Genomic DNA, 21,431 nt, shown 5'->3' with positions numbered 1-21,431 from the left:
TCCTGGTGGCGTCTTGTCCACTGTGAAAGTGGAATATGAGACAAGGACAGCAACTGCATTACAAACACACACATACACAAAACCAGGAACACACACAAAACCCAGGACACACTCCTCCCTGCAGCTTGTTCCATTATTAGCACTCCATTGTAATTTATCCTACAGGCCCTCAGCAGCAGGCAGTCGGGTTAAATGTCTTCAGTTCTTGGCAGGAGAGCGAGGTAAGCAGAAAACTCCTCTACACAGAGAGGCAGGCACACACACACACACACACATGCACACACATGCACGACGTCCTCTGAGATTGTAAGTGTGCACGGTCTATACACCTAAAACTACACACTCATACATACAGTACATTACATGTGGCTGTACTTAATGCATGAGATGTGGTTGGTACGTTCTCATTCATATATATAAGGTCTCTACACACACACACACACACACACACACACACACACACACACACACACACACACACACACACACACACACACACACACACACACACACACACACACACACACACACACACACACACACACACACACACACACACACACACACACACACACACCTTCATACATGCATGTAGCTGATCATACATGCATGAATAGCGGGACAGGAGCAGCAGCTCAGTCTCTGGTGTTCAGGAGGCCTCTGTGCATCAGAACATTATATAACTCCGGCTGCAGCGGAGGCGGAGCTGTTTTGGGGAAATGTGACAGAAGAGTTTGGCGAACTCGTTTGAAACGGCTCTGATATCGACCAGCGACTCGCCCGGGAGGTTTTCTGAGTGCATGCTGGGACGGAATTAAGCCCCGACCAGGAACAAGTGGGCTCTGAGATCAGATAGAAGAACAGATGGCTCCACCGCAGCAGTCAAGAGGCCATGAGCTTTACACATATTTGTGAAGCTGTGGATGAGGAAGGATATCTTAAGATGGATATCACGTATCAGTCTGGATCTCTCTGCTCATCAACCTTATACACATCACTCTCCTTTTACTACCTCAGACTTCCCTGTGTGTCTCCTTTGAGCTGTTTTCATTGACACTTTGTCTAGATTAGATCTCATTTTAATGGCCTTTGTTGCAGTTTGTCACATTACTGGCACAGTTCTCATCTTCTGCAAGTTCATCTAAAACTGAAAACTCAGTCATCATCTCCTCCCTCGTGTTGATGGAAAGTCAGGTGAAGTCTCTTAGTCCATAAATTCTGGAGATTCACGGAAAAACAGCGTTGCAGCGTTCTGCTAAACAACTGAAGCAGCTGGAGACTTGATTTAAAACGGAGAAACAACCAAATAAAACATCAATTGTCTCCGTACAGCTCGTCCGGCGTAATCAAATTCTCAGAAAGCCTCGAGATCCCAAATTGATTTGAAAAGACGTTATTTACACCCTCAACACATGAGCTCATGCACCACACATGGGGTGTGTGCCAAACCTTTCAGCTTAGCAGCAACAGCCAAGATTTCTGCTTAAAAAAAGAGTATTAAGTTCGAGTCTGACCTCAGTTTATTTCACAAGGTTTTCCAGGATGACTTATAGACTATTAGAGACACATTGAAACCTTGAATTCTGGTCTTGAAACAGCTCAAATCACACTGTCACGAATGAACAGGCGAGAAAATACTGCAGTGGTAAAACACATCGGTCTGCACCTGAGTGCATGAGAGCGTATTTAAACCGTGGTATTATTCAAAAGGTTGTTTTCCTGTTTTAACAGTCCTTTCTAAATGATAATACAGCTCTGAGGCGGCGTGTCCACAGGGAAGCCCTCTCCACAGCGCTGCTTCCTGTTCCTCAGTAGCTCCTTACGGGAACCCCGTTGCACCATCCCGGCTCTGCTGAGTGATTAGCATGTTTTTAACACTCGGGGTTAAAAACACCACAACTTTTAGCCACAGAGTTTCATATTTGATATGGATTTTTAGTAGTTGCTTAGCAACAACAGTCACACACAGCGGCTCCCCTCAGCATCTGTTTAACGTTTGTTTTTCAGGGGAAGCCCAGTGGACAGAAGCTAATGCTCTTTGATACACACTGAGAGGCCATATTAACATTCTGGAGGAGCATGTGATCATTAATGATGCAGGAGCCTCTTTCAGAGTTTTTACAGCAAGAGGAGACCTTAATTACTTTCATTAATGACACCAATATAAAAAACAAGAGAAGGGCCGGTGACACATTACCAGAGCCAAGAGAAAATAAACTAAACAAACAGTCCAAGAGTTTATTTGACAGTTAGATACAGAGTAAAGTAAGAGTGAATTAAACACACAGTATGTCGTCTCTGGAGGAGAGAGTGGGTGCAGATCCAGACCTCCTGGAGGAATAAACACCTGGAGTCTCATCTGATTCTGCTCTGATCTGACGGGCTCAGAGTTACTTTTGAACTTGTGGGATTAAAAAGTGGATTTATCTTCACTCCTGTTTATCAGCCTGACTGCAGCAGTGGTATGGAGGTAATGTTGTAATGTTGACTGCTGACTGGAGCTGGAGGGGAAATGGACTTTACCTCATAAAGGTAACGTTACAGAGAGGAGACAGAGAACCAGAACCCAGGGGCGGACTTACCATTAGGCAAAACTAGGCGGTTGCCTAGGGCCCCAAGTTCCTGAGGGCCCCATAAAAATCCTCATACACTTATGGTTAATACAGTTATTACAGTTATTACTAATTATTTGCGCAGATTAATTATGTTTTTGATTAAAATCCTCTCCCTAAAATGCCAGCAGAATGCTAATCGTATTATGTGTGTGTCGGGCCCCCCCTTCAGTCTCCACTACATTGGATCAGTCCATCTTACTGCACATGTGCAGAACGGATCCAGGAAGACAGCAGCAAAACGAAAACAAACCGCGCGAAGTGGCGAGAGAAGAAGAGGAGAGTATAGAAGAGAAAAGTAAAGAAGAGAGACAGATGAGAAGAAGCTGCCCCAGTGTGGGATCATGTAACTACACTGGCTGCATGAGATACACCTCTTGTTTTTACGTTTTACATCTCTAAATATTTTTTATTAATTTTTATCAATTTTTATATGCAAATATTAGCATGTTAGCTCAATAGCTTCCAGGTCATGTGATCAATTGATTCAAAATCATGTTGGGATCATGTAACTACACTGGCTGCATGAGATACACCTCTTGTTTTTACATTTTACATCTGTTCATAATTTTTTATTAACTTTTAGGCTATATATAAATATTAGCATCTTAGCTCAATAGCTTCTCAATAGCTTTAAACACAGTATCTCTGCTTTAAATATCCCACATTTTTATTGTGAAAACAGGAAGTCGGTACACGCTGTAGCCGTCTTCTCCGTGTGTTTACTGTAAAGTCTGCAATACGGGTGCACTTGAAATGTTGGAGTGGCTGCGAATGTCAAATATCCAACTTAAAACTAACTTCACTGAAGTCTTGTCATGATGTATTTTCCAGCTGGCCCAAGACGATGTTTTAAAGAGTTTTGGCTGAAGAAGTCGCCCCACAAAGGAAGACTCTTTCAGTTTATCACAAATATTAGCATTACATCATCATTTTGAGGGTACATGGTTTTCACTGGGCAGGAAGGGTTTGAAATATGTAACCAGCAACGTAAATGATGTACAGTAGTGGAGTAGAAAGTGCAGTATTTGCCTCTGAGATACAGCGGAGCAGACAAAACTGAAGTTGCATGAAATCCTAAAATGTCTACGTCAGCACTTGAGTAAATATACTTACACTTCACCACTGGGTCAGAGCCTGATACTGTGTTTGTGTGTTTGTTTTCAGAATGAGGGAGAGAGACAACGTGAAAAAGGGACAGGAAGAGAGGGACAACAGGTAAAACACATAATACATGTGTATTCTGTTAAAACGTATGTATCTGTATAATTGACCTGTTGTTTTATGTGTTGTCTTCTCATTTCAGAGGGCCCCATGCCTGCCTTTGCCTTGGGCCCCAAATTTCTTAAATCCGCCACTGCCAGAACCAGAACCAGAACCAGAACCAGAGTCTCCTCTGAGTTCTGACTTCACTCAGAGGTTGACACACAGACACACCGTTAGTGTGCGCCATTGCTTGCTAATATTTGCGTACGGCTAGTGTACAGTAAAGTAATCTGACTTTTTGGGGTCATCGCTGATGAAATCTATCTGATACAACTCAGGCAAATTAAATGAATTTTATTCAGTTACATTTATATGATAGGCAAAAAAACATTAATTTCTTGGTGATTTAAATGATTAAATCCACATCTGCTACAACTATTAATCAAAACAATAATGAAGTAATGATGATAATTTCAGCTAGACATCACAAGAGACAAGTTAGAATGAATGAATGAATGAATGAAAAGATCTTTCCACATTCACACACATAAAGACGCCATGCTGTCCAATACTGATGGACATGTCACAGCGAACATGCTCTCTGCACCAACTGATGCAAAATAAGCAGAGAAACCCTCAGACAGTCAGTCGTCATGTGAAAAATGTGGAAACAGCATGAAAAATAAATCAGACATTTGTTCTTTTAGCAACAGTTTCACATCAAGAAACAGAGAGAAACTTTCACAATAGAGATGATTGATCACTTACTAGGTTACGTTCATGTTCGAGATTTTACACGAGATCAAACCTACGAACAACCGACTTTATTGTTCCCTGTAGCCAGAGCCAGTCCGCTGCGCTCAGGGAAAGCTTGTATATGTCCATTTATAGTATGACTGGCTATAAACTTTAGTTTGTCAGAACACACTCTGCTGCTGACGGATCTCCTCAATCACAGCAGCAGCAGCACAGGGGTCAGGAATAAAGCCAGAACCCGGCCGACACAGAACGCACACTGTTCTTATTCACAGCAGCAGGCTGAGGGAGGCTCACTAACACCTTTACACCAGAGAGCTGCCCGACACCGGCTGCCTGCTGCCAGCCACCGGAGCCGCTGGGGAGACTGTAAAGTATGCGCTTGGCTCGAGTTCACCTCAATACGAGAAGTGAGCTCAATTCCTTCAGTGCAACAGAAACACAAAGGAAAGACTCTGGAGAGAAGGTGAGCGCTCACAGAGACGCCACAGCGATAAACACTGAGCACCTGGATGAATGAATGAACAAGAAGCAATATTCACCAACTGGAGGAAGTGCTCACTCAGCAGGTCTAATGTAAAACTAATCGAGGAGAGAGCAGAACCACATGAGACCAAAAGGTTTGAGGCACAGCAGACTGGTATTCAGTTTACAGCCAGAAACAAACTCCATCACAGCCAGTCGAGGCTGGAATAGCAGCCAGGTGAGGAGGACGAAGGGCTCCAAGAGGAAGGTATGGATTTAATCTAATGGCCTCAAACTGACACACAGACAACCTGGTGCACGGGAGGGTTTCAGCATTAGAATAATAACCAGTTTATCTGATGTCACCATGCAGCTGACCCCTTGAATCCACTGGGCTCGTCTCTGTTTTTGTTCCGTCCTCCACGCGACTTCATCTCCCACTGTGACAGTCTGGGACCGCCGCCCTGCTGCTGTTGAACTGCTCACATTGTGTTTATTTCATCATTTCTCCTTGATGTCCGTGCTCCTGCTGTGGTTGAGTCGGCTGCGTAGTTAAATCGTTAAGTTATTTGTCTGTTTAAGGTGTGTTTGTTGTGCAGCAGATCTCAGGTCTGCACCAAGGTTTTTATTTTGAAAATTGACCGGATGCCGTTCTGCTGTCTGACTTCCTGTCCTGTTCACAGAAACATGATTGGACCATTAACTATGATGCTCCAGGTACAACACCAACACAGTCTTTTCAGATCCTGTGCTGTAAACACAGGGCAGAGTGCACGGACAAAACAGTGATACTCACAACCCCGGCCCGGTGCGCTCTGAGTCAGCCTCACAAAGAAGACTTGTAACTTATTTTCCTACAGTTGTGAAATAAAATCATGAGGACAGGTTTTATCGCTGCCATCTGTACTTGTGTTCCTCAGTGAGTCTGCCTGCTTTTAAAACCCATCCCATCCCAGTCAGTGGGTGGATGTGCTCTGACCTTTGACCTTCTTCTGAGTCAATCCACTGGACTAGAAACAGGTGCAGCAGCCGGCACGGCAGGAGGGAACCGAGTCTCCTCCCCGCCTCTCGCCGGCACACCATCCACGCCTCAGACAGAGAGACGCTGCCTCGAAATGAAACCTCCAGATTTGTTTATCGCAGTCTCAGAGGTCCAACCGAGCACTAAAGTTTTTATTCGGCTGCGGAGTGGAAATCTCTTTTGTGTCGACTATTTGTGGATTTAGTCTCCCTCCTACCTCCCTCCCTCTCTAACTGCCTCCTCTGCCTCTTTCCCCAGCTGGAGTGAGTAATCACACCTTCACATCCAGAGGGAGCGCGCGCACACACACACACACACACACACACACACACACACACACACACACACACACACACACACACACACACACACACACAAGCATCGTTTAACACATCTTTACCACCTCAGCGGAACGAAACCCGGCCGAGCAAAAACTCACATAATGATGCCGTTTATAGAAGCTGTTCGCTTTCATTGGACCTCATATTCAGGCCATCTTGATATTAGCCAAGTAAAACAACACAATGATGCAAACGTTGCATTTCAGGAAAGCTGCTTCTTATCCAGCAAAGTGTGAAACCGAGCACCAGGAGGAGGACAGCTCATGTTTGCGGCGGGCTGCAGCGCTCACCACGGCCGACTAAATCAAACACTTACTCTCCTCTTTATTGCTGCGTTGGCCTTTTGCTTTTTCAGAGTCAGATAATATGAAGATGTTAATCACTGTGACAGACCACAGACCAGCAAGACTCACCAGAACCGCCCCCTCCGTCAACAAACAGCCCTGCGTTTTCTACCACAACATAAAAACTACATCAGTGGTTTTCAAGCTGAGGTTCAGGGACCAGAGGAGGGTCTGCAACACGTCGTCACAGGGTGGCATTAATATATAATAGGATTTGATTCTGTCTGACAGCTCTAATATCTGCCGGGACGTTTGCAACACCTCTTTTCCATTAGCGACATCCTGCTCCATTTTCACACCTGACAAATGAGAAAAAGCAGAGGCCATGTTTCTGCGTTTCACAGGAGTCTGAGGAGCCCGGCAGAGAAACTGATGAGGTTTAAATGTTGGATTAGCATTTCTATTTTAACTCATTCAATATTTTACAATGACGCAGCTTCATTTTAAAAGAGAGGGATGAATAATAAATAAAACAAATCAATTATTTAATCTTTTTATAAACTTGAACATCACAAACACCACTGAGAGTTTGGGTTTTAATTTCATGTTTGTTTGGCTCTAACTGCTCCGCTACTGTGTGTGTCTGTTGTCTGGTGTCGAGTGGCTTTATGGGCCCTGACACGGCAGGCTGATGGTCGGGGGGTCGGCCAATGTTGAGGCCATTGTTGAGCGTCTGTGGCGCTAGTTTCAGCGGCTTTTTGGTGGACTAACGGCTGTCGGCTGAAGTCTTTGTGGTGTGTTCAGTTGGAGCTTTTGGTCGGGACACAGACGATGTGACACAAGGCAACAGTCAGCCATCGTTAATGGTCGCTCTTTGATGTCGGTTCGGGTCGTCTGGGCCTGAACAGAGCCGGACTGTTGAACACAGCTGCCTGCCTTGACTGGAAATAATGCTGATGAGACTGAACGAATCAGAAACGTTTAACAAAGAGCTAATATCACATTTTATTTATTTATGTTTAACACAGGATCCCGACTCCTTTGGACTCAGCGTTGTACAGTACAGCCACACAGCCTCCACACAGTGAATGAATGTATGATTTCAGAAGCAACCTGAACATTTGGCTCGAGGACACTTCGGCAGGGCAGATACTTGCCGTCATGACTCCAACTCACTGAAGAAACGCGCGTTAACTCGACACAGCCACACTGCTGGAGGAAAGTAACTCACTCTGACAAGTTGGACTGCAAATTTAATCAGGTAATCTGTAATGTGTAACTGATTACTTACAGGAAGTTGCCAGTTTGAGGCTTCCTAATAGGATGTGAGTCAGCCTGGCACCTCTCAAATCAGAGGGGACGCTCACAACACCTCTGATCCATTAGCAAACGTCCTGCTTCATTTTCACACCTGTCAAACTGGCTGCTGCGTTACGGAAAACAAACGCGCCGGGGAAAACCACCGGGGAGCGCAAACAAAGAGCCTCTGGATCCATTTTGTTCTCGGCTGCTCAGCTGTTATTGTAACACGCTGCCGCTGCTTTGTGAGGAAATATCTGAACGAGGCAGGAGCTTCATGTGAAATGAATCTTTCTGCAGCAGCAAACAGGTCCGTCAGCACCGAATGAGACCCTGAACCTCCGGACACACAGACAGGAGGGTCGGATATTATTCATTCATGTCTCTTTCAATCCTGAATTATTGAGATTGGGGTCAGAGTGTTAATGTTGTACTTGCAGACAGATTACATTAGAGACTCTCAAAGTTAGACTTTAACGTGAAAATACACTCGATAATTTATCGTCTTGACAGATTTCAGTAGTAGTACACATATACTGTACATACTTACATGTGTGTCTATACTGTATAATACGGGTCGACTGATTATCCGAGCATTTTTCTCATCATCAGAATCAGCTACAGAGTCAATATGTGCTACTTTGGCTCTGATGAAGCATTTAATCTGCAAAGTCACTGAAGTTAAAATGGAAAATACTAAAGCAAAGTACAAGTACCTCAAAATTGTACTTAAGTTTAGTACTTAAAGTAAATGTACTTAGTTACGTTCCATCCCAGCCTATTCCAGTGGATTACTGTGGGTTCGCCTATACATAATGCATCTTAATCACTTTACATATGTTTTTTTTAATATTGTTTATGTTTGTGTTCGTCTCAAGCTGCTCTCACAGCTGTGAGACTGAAAAACAAGTTTTTAAATAAATGCCTCCGTCTCTTTCTGGGATTGTTTGGGAACACAGTCGAGTCTAGACTCTGAACTGTAGGTGGGAATAAATATTTATTATCTCTGACAGACTTCCTGTTAACTAAAGTACAGAGCAGAATAAAACACATTCTGCTCATTGAAACTTAAAAAACACAACTCCAGGCTGTCAAAGAGCAAAAAACAACCTTTTCCAGCACGAGTGTGGCACCATGTAGCGGGCAAGATGTGTGTGTGTGTGTGTGTGTGTGTGTGTGTGTGTGTGTGTGTGTGTGTGTGTGTGTGTGTGGGTGTTGTGTGTGTGTGTGTGTGTGGGTGTTGTGTGGTGCAAAGTCCATCCTAAATCCTCCCCTGACCTTGTGTGAACCTGCCTTGTGACACGCAAGACACACACACACACACACACACACACACACACACACACACACACACACACACACACACACACACTCAGTAATGCCAGCAGCAGGATGATAGCGGGGATGCAGCTTGTCGTGTCTCGTGCTGTGTGTGGTTCAGGATGAGGCCAGGAGGACAGTTTCCTCTCCGACCGAGATACATTTTCCACCACAAGTGAGTCGAGTCAGACGTGGAACAAATATCACATGTAAGGAAACAGAGAGCAGTTAACAGTACGGTGGATTTAGATCCACTGAACATAAATAAACAGAACGGAAATAAATTGCAGGACTCCACTGTGGGAACAGAGAGGAGGACAAATGTTAGCACAGTCCCTGAAGGCACCTCCCAGCACTCCGGCTGCACCCTGCGACCCCGAAATCTCAACTCCATTCCACCTTCAGCTACAAACACTACTTCTCTAGCAGAACTACAGGCAGCATGAATATAGCTTCTGTTATGACTCCTGTCTGAAGTTTATTCACTTTATGAGTTAATAAATCCGGGAATCAGATAAATTCACATTTACAGTCGATACATACGAATAAAAACTGAACAAAAAAACCCAAAACAAAAAAAACAGCAGATGTAAAAATTCAGCAGCAGACTGAAGTGGCTGTGTTACCACACTTACTCTTAAGACCTGATGTACTCACACGTCAGGCAAGAAAACTTGGATTTACATCCAAACCCGGTTGGATGTAAAGTTGGTCAGTAATCAACTGGGTCAGGCTGATTACTGACCCAGTAACTATCTATAGTCATAATGTTACCTCCGTTATATCACGTCAAAAACTTACAAACCAAACATTTGCTGACTTCTCATCAGCACCAGGCGGTCCAAAACTTCTCTGATCATCATGCATAAAAACTGCATGAAGGTCGTATACTACAACGATGTATCTTCATTCTAACACTTCAGAACAAGCAATGACAGAAACACAGCCTGACTATTGTGTGAACTTAATATAAACTTTGATTAACATCTCATAACAACACATTCACTAAATGAAGACATCTTGACGTGGTGTTAATATAGATTTTCAGCTCCACGTACAGCAGTAAAAGGAAACTGTTGGAAGGAGATCACCCTCTTACAAAGACTCAAAGGTGACGATGCTTCTCTAAATGGTTACTTGATTTTAAGATTTTATTGATTGATTACTAAGCCCTGAGAGGCTTTGCCCCAAGTTATTCAACTGATCTTTTATTGCCATATGTTCATCTCCTTCTCGCACCCCGAGATCTTCAGATGCATCTTTTCTTGTTCTAGATTCATTCACAAAGGTGATCGTGTCTTCACAGTCAGAGCTCCAAGACTTCAAGACCTGATGAGATCAGAGCTGCAAACTCAGTGTCATCTTTTAAAATCACTTTTAAAAAATCCATTTATTTAAAACTGACTTTCTTAAATGTTATCTGCTTTATTACTGCATGTTTTACTCTTTAATGTGTATTGAAGTTGATTATTATTTTTACGTCCAAGAGGCAAATTATTCTTCCTGATACTGAAACAAAAACTTGGAAAAATTGATTTTGTAGCTGCACTGGACCAAAAAAGATAATGAGGTCAGGAATCAGAGCAACTTCAGGGCTACAAGACACAACTTTACAGTCATACAGAGGAAATGAGTTGTGGCGAACGTACCTCAGTTTGAAAAGGCTGCTCAGCCCGGCAGTTACTGCTCACTGTGCGGCGCTAACATCACTGAGTTAGCTGCTGAACGACCTCTTTGTAAGAACACACTCGACATAATCACAACGAGCGTTAATAACAAACACGGCTATTGTTACTCACCGCTGTCAAGCTAGCATGTTAGCACTGGGAAATTTGGTTGCACTTCCTCTGACGCTCTTGTGCCACTAGCCTGCTGAGCGTTAGCAAATATCTGCCAAACTGTGTGCAAGATTCTGGTCGTACAGGCAGAGAGCACGCAGGCAGGCAGGCAGGATGGCAGGTATAGGTAGGCCGTCCAATCATCTCACACGATCCCAATAAAATGACTGGCAGAGTGTGTCTGTTCCTGGGATTGAAAATGTCTCTTTTTTCAGGAGAATATGAATCCCTCGCCAACATTAGTTTAAAGTTTACTGGAGAGTGACCAGCTAGACACATTCAGGCTGCTACTACATGTCGTTGGCTATATTTTGTACCAAATGGCAGTGATATGGCTGTGACTGGTGACGTTCTCGTGTCTTCACTGTTTATTTTACACGATGTCTTTACTCTGCACTGACCCACAGAAAATGAAAACTACAAGTTGCTGTGTTTTGTAAGGAACTCTGTAGTCCACGTAAACTTCTCAAACATCCATCCAAATTCATTATCACCTGACATTTTTACTTCATGAAGGAAACAGCTGCACATCAGTTACACCGACACTCACGACGACACTATTAACAGACAGCTTCTTCATCATAACTTCACTATTTTTTTAAATATTACATCAGTAGGTGAGTTAAGCTACATATTGCTGGACGTCACGGAGGATTATAACTACGCACGATCTTACACAACTAACAACCAAACATCAGCGGACATAAAGCTCCACTGATGTAATAAAGAAGAACAACAGCTTCAGTACAGTACACCAACAATGGCCCCGTCACCGTGGCAACGACGGGTGACTCACCATGGCAAATATATGACAGTGCACTTATTAAAGCCTATAGATCCTGGACAGACACGGACGCACACGCTTAGATACAACAAGTATGGACAAAAACACACTTTCACTGTCAAACTCCAACACACACACACACACACACACACACACACACACACACACACACACACACACCTGAATAACAGACGTGTTTTAAAACAGACACACTTTTATGTCCAAATGCAGGAGAAGATTGCAGCTACTTACAGGTGTGAGAGGCTGATAAATCCACTCGTTTCTCTCCTTTCTCTGGCTCGAACACTGTCGAGCGGCTAAAAAGCATCCAGAGCGTCAGACGAGGAGAAAATCACAGGCTGTCAAACGAGTTGAGATCCACTCACAGTGTTGTGTAGCAGCACCGCCTCCCTCCCTCTGCCTGTGTCTGTAGATGTGGACCTAAACCTTATTCTGCCTCTCTCCCATCCTCTGACCTGCTCACAGTCTCCATCTTTCTCATCTTTCTTTATCTCTCTCTTCTCACCCTCTCTCTCTCTCTCTCTCTCTCCCTCTCTCTCTCTCTCGCCCACCCACCCACAGGCCAGTCTGCAGCAGGAAGCTCCTCTCCACTTTTGCAATGTTGGAGCGAGAGCACCGAGCTGACAGGAGACGCAGCGAGCGAGGTGTATCCTCTAAAGATAGTGATGCACAGCACACTTGATGATAAAGACGTCTGACAACAAAGCTTATGTCTCGAGGCTGTTGCCCACGGAGAGCCTCGAAATCAAACGTGTGATGTTTGTGTGTCCGTGAAAGACAGAAAGAGAGCGAGCAGAACCGTTGGTGTGTCATCGCCGCACACACAAACAACACCTCGTTTCATCGTGTTGATTATAGAAACCTTCACTTTGACCGAGCAGTCAGAGTTTAACAGAGCAGAGCAGAAGGCTTCATGACTAAAAGTCCTGAATCTGATCAAAGTCTGATCACCTGTTCTTGTCAGACAACTACAGAAGCGGACAGAAGAAGGTCGGTGTTGGACAGAAGAAGGTCAGTGTTGGACAGAAGAAGGTCAGTGTTGGACAGGAGAAGGTCGGTGTTGGACAGAAGAAGGTCAGTGTTGGACAGAAGAAGGTCGTGTTGGACAGAAGAAGGTCGTGTTGGACAGAAGAAGGTCAGTGTTGAAAAGAAGAAGGTTGTGTTGGACAGAAGAAGGTCGTGTTGGACAGAAGAAGGTCAGTGTTGAAAAGAAGAAGGTCGTGTTGGACAGAAGAAGGTCGTGTTGGACAGAAGAAGGTCAGTGTTGAAAAGAAGAAGGTTGTGTTGGACAGAAGAAGGTCGGTGTTGGACAGAAGAAGGTCGGTGTTGGACAGAAGAAGGTCAGTGTTGGACAGAAGAAGGTCGTGTTGGACAGAAGAAGGTCGGTGTTGGACAGAAGAAGGTCAGTGTTGGACAGAAGAAGGTCGTGTTGGACAGAAGAAGGTCAGTGTTGAAAAGAAGAAGGTCGTGTTGGACAGAAGATGTGCTGTAGATCAAGGCTGAGCTTCAGTTAGCTTTGACCACAGATGTCCTTCAGAGGGAAACTTTTTACTGTGATAGTCTGATTACATTTCACAGCCTGTACTCTATTACTTTTACTGGAGTAAAGGAGTTGAATCAGTACTTCTACTTTTACCAGAGTCGCCCGGCCGTACCGTCGAGCTGCCAGTTTGGGCCCAGATACACCTTTTTTCTTACCCAACATAACAGTGCAAACATTTTCTCCTCAGCAGCTGCTTCAAAAGACCAGAATGCAAATATACAGACAAACTCTTAGCGATGAAGTAGAACAAGTAAAACATGGCGTTCACGTTCTAGACGTTTTCAAGAATCTCACTGGTTCTGTCAGTAAAAGCTCGGTTCGGATTCATCTTAAGGAAACAACACCATTATATCTGCTCTGACCGCAGCAACATAGCGCTGATTACCACTCATTCACCCTTTTTGTCCTCTTCGGGCACCCGTCACTCTGACAACAAGCCAGCTGCCGTCACCTTCTTCATGATAACCGAGTGCCTGATGAGCCGTGTGATTGGCTGTCTGCTTCAGCTCCAACTCTGTAAGTCTTATGATGACGGGAGGTTGTTTTCAACACGTGCACCTTAAACACACACTGATGTGCTTTTAGGACAGGGAGGCTGCAGGAGTGACACCTCCGCTCCACAGTCACCTCTCAACTTTATCTCACACACACACACACACACACACACACACACACTGATGTGTGTCAAAGGCCAAAACGAGAGGTGTCATTTTAACACTGTGCTGTTAGCTTCACTACGCTGAGCTGTCAGTCAGACTGTACAGAAAATGACAACAGAGGCCTGGAGGAGAGGCGACGGATCAGATAGCTCTCCGTCATGTCCTGCACATACACAGCAACACTGACTGACTCTGGGTCCAGATGTGTCCAACTATGTTCAAATCCATCAGAGTTCAAATCCATCGCAGCCATCACGATCCAAGATTTGATTTCAGACAGTAACTGTGGATCACAACTAGAACTGTGCAAACATGTCCTGGTACTGTGGACATGCAACGGCACTGAGGACTAAATCCTGAGGGGAGGTTTTTCTTATGTTTTCTATAATTAAAATGAGGGTGGAAGAATACTAGAAATATATTTCTGTATAATGTAAAGTATTTTTATATGTATTTTAAGTTCCAGTGTGGCAGCGTGTGTGTAGAGGTTCACAAACATATTACTCAGGTCAGAGATCAGGAACGACTGACGATAACAAAACAGGCTGATACTTAATCAATTAATCAACATCACATCTCTGACATCTCACGTCTTTAATATTCAATTATTCATGATGATTATACATAATTCAAGCCAACAAGGCTGCTAAACCTAGGCAGAGCTTAGGCACAGTGTTGCTTGTGTATTGAACACGCTGCTGCTGCTAGCTCCATCTCAAGCAAAGCAAAACAAAGGACATGAGTACCGTGGTGTCATGGGAGCTGTTGTCTTTATAGTTAAACATCTACTAATGCAGATGAAACATCTATCTGAAGAGAATCGGGCACATGAGGAAATTAGAGCCCGACCAATACATGTGTTGGCCGATATTAACCCAACACAGACAGGTGGGTATCAGCATTTCTGTTGCTGATATGCACTGATGTGAAAAACTCTTTAGTGATTATAATGCAGAAAAAGTCACAGCGACAGGTGACCATCGCTGCCCTGAGAAAAACTTTGGATTTCTCTACATTTGGGAGAAGATAAAATAAAATAATATAAATAACAGTTTTAATGGATGTATTAATAGTACATGCTGGCTCACTGGTGATGAGATGGTAATGAGACCTTTGATGGAGCGCTGGTTTACCTCCACCTGAGGTCTTTTAGTCGTATATAAAGGTATTTTCTGGCACATCTCCAACATGTTTCCAGAGGAAGCCGTCACGTGCCTCCCTAAAAGCTCTCATAAATAACAGCATCTCAGACGGAGAAGTTCGATATTCATGTAATTTCAATCCAGTTACATCATCTAAGAAATGCACTCGCAACCCAGACAGAGAGCAACATAAAGCCGACACACTACAAAGCTTTGTCCTCACACCACCCGGCCGACCACACGCCAATTATCTGCAGACATTACAGTCTCGACTGAGACATCGCAGGCAGAATCTCCCAAAATCAACCCGAAGAACAAGCGATCGACTAAAAACATCTTTCATTTATTTCAATCATCAATATTTGAGTGTGGGATTTTCCCCCCAAAGAGCATTTCAAAGTACGTACAGCTGTTTTCTCTTCACTGATTTTCACTGATGTTTTATGGGAACTTTGAAGCGCTGGTGGATTCAGAATCTTTGTTTCAGCCATTTCCTCCTCTTGATTCTTAAACTTTAATTTTGTGTCCGTCTTCAGTCTCTTGTATCAAACTTTATTTGAATATAGTGTAATAATTCTCAGAGGACACTCAGAGAAGAGTTAATATTTCACCCTCACTCTCTGTTTCATCTCACATCAGTGTTTCTATCTCAGTTCAGGTCTCGTCTGTCGCCGTCGTTCTGCTGCATCATTTCGATCCTTCCTTCCTCGTCTGTTCCTCTGAACCACTCCGTCTCTCACCATCTGTCCTCTGCTCCACTGATTTTACTGAGATTAGAGGATCACATTTACTTGTTTGGCTGACTTTACTGTGAAAAGCCGCCCTGCTTCAGTTCTCACCATGATGCATGATTTTTGGAAGCACTGAAGAAAAAAGACCTTTATTTCTTCACGAACACAATCTGATCAGGCTCAAACATGAGTACATTATTTAAATCGCTGTAATATTACGCGTCTGTAAGTCAACAAGGCTTTCCTGCTACACAGGAGTTATTCCCTCTCTGTGCGTCTGCATGTGCGACAGGGTGAGGCAGTGCAGCAGTGATCTGTCTCGTACCACGCCGCCTTTTCTACAATATCTCACACTTCTACTTCCTCTATTACCTCGTCTGCTCGCTCGCTCGTCTCAAATCCTAATATGCTCCTCGAGGAGAGAGGAGGCTGTCTGGAGGAAAGAGGCGAGGAAGCAGAGGCGTTTCCTTTGTGGAAGTTTTTATTCGGCACATGCGACCGAAAGAGGCGACACACAGCTGGATTATACAAAACAAGTGGAGGCAGGACTGTGCAGATGTTCCTCTGCATTCATGAGTTGTTTACTTTAATTTAAATGATCAGATGCAAAATTAAACTTTCTGCCCTTCAGTGTTTGTGTGTGTAGCGTCTCGTAAGTCTGTTCTGACCTCGTTCTTTATGACCATCCACCTTCATATCATTTGTCACATTATACCAAAATAATATCTGTGTTTGACAGTGCTGAAAGTACCGAGGCTGATTAACAACAGATCCACACTCAGATGTTCAGCCTGCACATATTAACATTGCTACAAATGCTTTGGTTTGTGTTAAGCGACTTCACTGTGTGCAGGTTAAGCTGCTGTGGTACAGGATGAAGTGCCTTCTGGTATTTTATCAAAGCTTTATTGAAAAGTCATTTTTCCTGTGGATTTGTGTTGGTGACGTCTGGATGTTTGCTCCATCTGTCTCTGCTCAATAATTCCTTTTCTGCATAGTCACAAATAACACATCCTTCTCCAGACACATAAAATAAAACTGAGTCATTCCAACATGCGACTGCTGCATTGATTTACGATGACGATTAAAGCAACATGCACTGTTTCATATTAAAATGTCAAACAACTGCACACTCAGAGACACTGAACCTCTTTATCTCAGCATCACATACGAGCACATACTGAACATCTGAGCTCTACAGTGTCTGTCTGCATCCACTCAGCTGTGTCTCTGTGTCTCTGCAGAACATGTCACTGCATTGTAAAGCTAAAGCAGCTGGACGAGGCCTCCTCCTACTGGATGTCTCTCCTGTCATTTCTCTCCATTTGTCTTCACACACACACGCACAAACACACACACACACACACACACACACACACACACACACAGAAACACACACTTGTCTGCACATTTCACAGCAAAGAAACGTCTCCCTCTGCGTTTATCCCCGTCTTCACATCCCTCCATCATTGTTCGGCTGTCACCACTCCCTCTCCTCCCGCCTTCCTGTTCGCACATCTATCCCGCCTACACACACACACACACACACACACACACACACACACACACACACACACGCACGCACGCACACACACACAGGCACACACACACAGGCAATCTTATCTACTTAGACATCAGCCTGTAAGTGACAGCAGAGAGAGAGAAAATTGAAGACGGAGAAACAATACAAACTACGTAGGAGACAGAAGGACGAGGCAGAAAACGAGAGACGAGCCGAGATGGAAGGAAAAGACAGAGAGAGACGGAGCAGTGAAGAAATGGACGAGAGAGAAGAGACAGTGTGAAGTCTAATCAGAGCGCTGTGGATGGAGGAGACGTAGCTCCAGCTGATGTGATGTGTCTCTTCCTCAGCCTCAGTCTGAATTCATCCATCCTTCTCTTCTGGTCTTCACTCCCTCTACACCTCATTACTCTCTTCTCCTCAAATCCAAATGTGCCTAATTGGCAGGACGATATCAAGGATTGGCAAGAATACAGTGATGTCAGTGTAACAGTGTGTAAGCACCAGGGCCGTCAGAGTTAACGTGATAATAACGCGTTAATGCTAAGTTTCTGATGCGCGATTAACGCACGTTATGACCCTCGGCCCGCTCCGTAGTCTGGGATTTATTTATTCTACATGCTGCACACCCTACTCTGGTCTCTCTCGCCCTCTCTCTCTCTCTCTCTCTCTCTCACACACACACACACACACACACACACACACACACACCCAGCATGTCTAAATTCCCTGTGGCAGTGTGAAAAGGCCATGCACACACACACACACACACACTGGAGAGAGAGGCTACACAAGTGAGGGTGTGTGTGGTCACAAAAGGACACTAAAGACAGAGATGTAACCACATCAATACAGTGTACAGAGGACACACGCGTTTACACCTGTGTGTGTGTGTGTGTGTGTGTGTGTGTGTGTGTGTGTGTGTGTCACACTGCCTTTCTGCTTGGCTGCACTTGTCACCTCTTCAGGCTTCAGTGCCACCGAACATCCATAACTGAGAATTCAGCAAATCAACGTCAGTGTGTGTTCATCCATGTGTCACTGCATGGTGCGCGCACACACACACACACACACACACACACACACACACACACACACACACACACACACACACACACACACACACACACACACACACACACACACACACACACACACACACACACACACAGGACTGGACTGTGTGTTAATCTTTCCATATTGTGTGCGTCCATCCATGCAGCTGTGTGACTCACTTCATTACAGTGCTGAGAGACGTCAGTTTAACAAAGACAGACAGTGTTAATCTGATAAAATGTTCTATTACTCAATGATCTAATAAACAGGCTGAGAGCAGTGAATGATTTCTGTTTATTTACTTGTGTTCCAGTCTCCAGGACAAAATGTGAGCAGTTAATGTTTCTGCAAACCACAGATGTACCAGAATGTGACATTAAGTGCTCATTAGCTGACTCTCACATCAGGAGGTGGAGGTGACAGCAGTGGTGTTACTACAGCCAGAGACCTCAGCTCGAGTCACATCAGTTTTTTTAAAAGGACAACTGCAAACATTTCACGAGAGGTTGGACCATCTCCAGCTGTGATTGTGGCGACCTAAACAGGTATTTTAAGCCAAAACCACGATGCTTTCCTCAAACTAACCAAGTGGTTTTTGTGCCTAAACCTGACCAGAGCAGAAGCACAGAGCTGAGACAAGAGAGAAACCTAAAGAAATGTAAAGTTGCAACATCTTGCACTCTGTGGTAAAGCAGAGACGTGCTTAGCTAACATTTATTCTGGTTATTGGGTTGTTTGTTTCCTCTTTTATGACTTTTTTCAACACAATGTAACGTGGATCACATTCTTGAATGGTGCCTAATGAATCTTATATTTGTCTTCTTCAGGGTTACCATGTTACCATCGCACTACGACATGCTCAGCCTGTGGTAATCTCCCAGTTATTCCAGTCCATACAAGTGTACCTGGCCACTATAGACTGAACTCACCTGTAAGTCAAGTCCTCTGGCATTTACAGTTAACACAGATATAATAGTTTTTACAACGCACACTTTAAGCTGGATAATTGCTTGGATGATAGTGGAGAACACTTTTGGATGTGTCACCTATTAGACAGACTATAAAAAATTCAATTTAGCATATAATCTGGCACAGGTCTAGGTTATAACGATATTAATATTCTCAACTGTTTCTTTCTTCACAAGCAACGCGCTAAAAACTGGAATAAACTGCAAGAAACACACAAACTACAAAGTAAAACCAAATGTAACAGCATCATTCTGTGTGTGGAGCGACGCTGCAGCTTTCTCAGCATGAACACAAGAAACAAACGCTTCAAGCTCATGTGAGACGCTTTAGAGGGGAGAGTGTGTGGAGTCAGGGTTCGACTGCATCTGTGTTTCAGTTCAGCATGTGAACGACATCATGTGGACATCAGAGTGTCGTCCCTGCAAACATCACTGAGCATCTTTAACACACAGCAGCAGTGGGAACGATGAAGCTGAAGTCTTGGAGGGACGACTGTGAACTTCTTTAGAAACATGTACACAGAGTTTTGTGTCGTCATTATCTTTTAATCATTAATAAGCATAATTAATGACCTATTTTTGGTGTTATGGCGGGACATAAAGCAGCTCTGTTGCACTCCAGAGACACGACAGACTTAAAGACAAACCCTCGGTGCTTCTTACCACATAGAGCTGCTTCCACAGTAAGGCCCACTCCTGCAGCGTGGACGTCACCTCCGTAACAATGGGGTCTTCGAGAGGCACCACAGTCTCATGTGGCCTGCGGAGGACAGAGACGTGACAGAAGACGTGCTTTAATCACAAACACATCGATTGTACAGGATTCAGATGGACACAAAGAGCAACATGTCTGACATAAAACTGCATTCAACAGTAAGAGGAGCCCAGAAACAGAGCGAGAGACCCAGTAACCTGTTGACCTTGTTTGTCACCACAGAACTGGGTCCATTGTGCTGCAGCGCTACATACGGTTAGGCTTCAACAATGGCGAGTTGAAGTGAATTGTGTTGAGGCGCGTCAGAGTAACAGAAGTAGAGCAGCCCGTCCACAGCGACCCACGACGTGCTGGTTTAGCAAAGAGAGTCCAGTAAACAGCAGAGGACAGTCCAGCCGGACGTCGGTCTGTCCATGTGTGATTAATGTGCACACTCATTAACTCCACAAACATGAAACTGACGACTTCACCTGCTCCTCGTATGAATTCATTAGATAACCTTCACGACCGTCACAGCTCTGACACTCACACAGAGGAACTGAAAGATAAAGTATGATTTCTTATTTTCTACTTGTTATATATTGTAGTAAAAAATGCACAACACACTCTTATTTTTATTATTCTGTATTTAAATTTCTCTTTGCTGCTACATTACTATTGTAGACCAGAGCAACCGTTCCTGACCCAAATTCCCCTCCTGGATCAATAAAGGATTTCTGATTCTGATAAATTAAAGAGGAAACAGACAAGTTCTGGCTTCTCCAACTGGTTTTTACTGTTGACTTCACTGTAGCAAAGACACCCGGATTTTTTCTGTTTTCATTAGAGCAGCAACGACCAACAGTCGGCCTTCATTTCCCCGGGAGACTTCGTGCCCGTCGTCAGACAGAAGTGCAGATTTAGGGAACCAAACTAAACATCCTTATCTATAGACATCACACTGTGTAACATTTGTAAGATTGTACTGTTTGTTTGTCTCCCTGTGAGCCTGATCGCTGCTTCAGATCCTTTAAACGTTTAATCTTCTTTTCTTGTCCTAAGTTTAGGTTTTTTATTATTATTTGAGACGATCACCGTCCACAGCATCTTTCAACCATCCAACCTGACCGGCCAGATCTCCTCAGGGAGGAGGAGGTCGGGATGAGAGT

General features: G+C 44.1%; 1 protein-coding gene across 5 annotated transcripts in view; it reads right to left on the bottom strand.

The window, feature by feature from the left end:
• LOC311255343 (dedicator of cytokinesis protein 3-like) overlaps positions 1 to 21,431 on the bottom strand; it is a 190,590-nt gene that overhangs the window by 64,841 nt on the left and 104,318 nt on the right. For all 5 annotated transcript variants that reach the window (XM_084349745.1, XM_084349746.1, XM_084349747.1 and 2 more), the window contains exon 5: positions 20,232 to 20,328. In XM_084349745.1, coding sequence (XP_084205871.1) covers positions 20,232 to 20,328 — 97 coding nt within the window. The remainder of the gene's footprint in view (positions 1 to 20,231; positions 20,329 to 21,431) is intronic.

This window comes from Pagrus pagrus, assembly GCF_965226575.1.
Source record: "Pagrus pagrus genome assembly, chromosome: 3".
NCBI lineage: Eukaryota > Metazoa > Chordata > Actinopteri > Spariformes > Sparidae > Pagrus > Pagrus pagrus.
The sequence above is the reverse complement of the archived record's forward strand: the minus strand, read 5'-3'. Positions and strand labels throughout refer to the sequence as shown.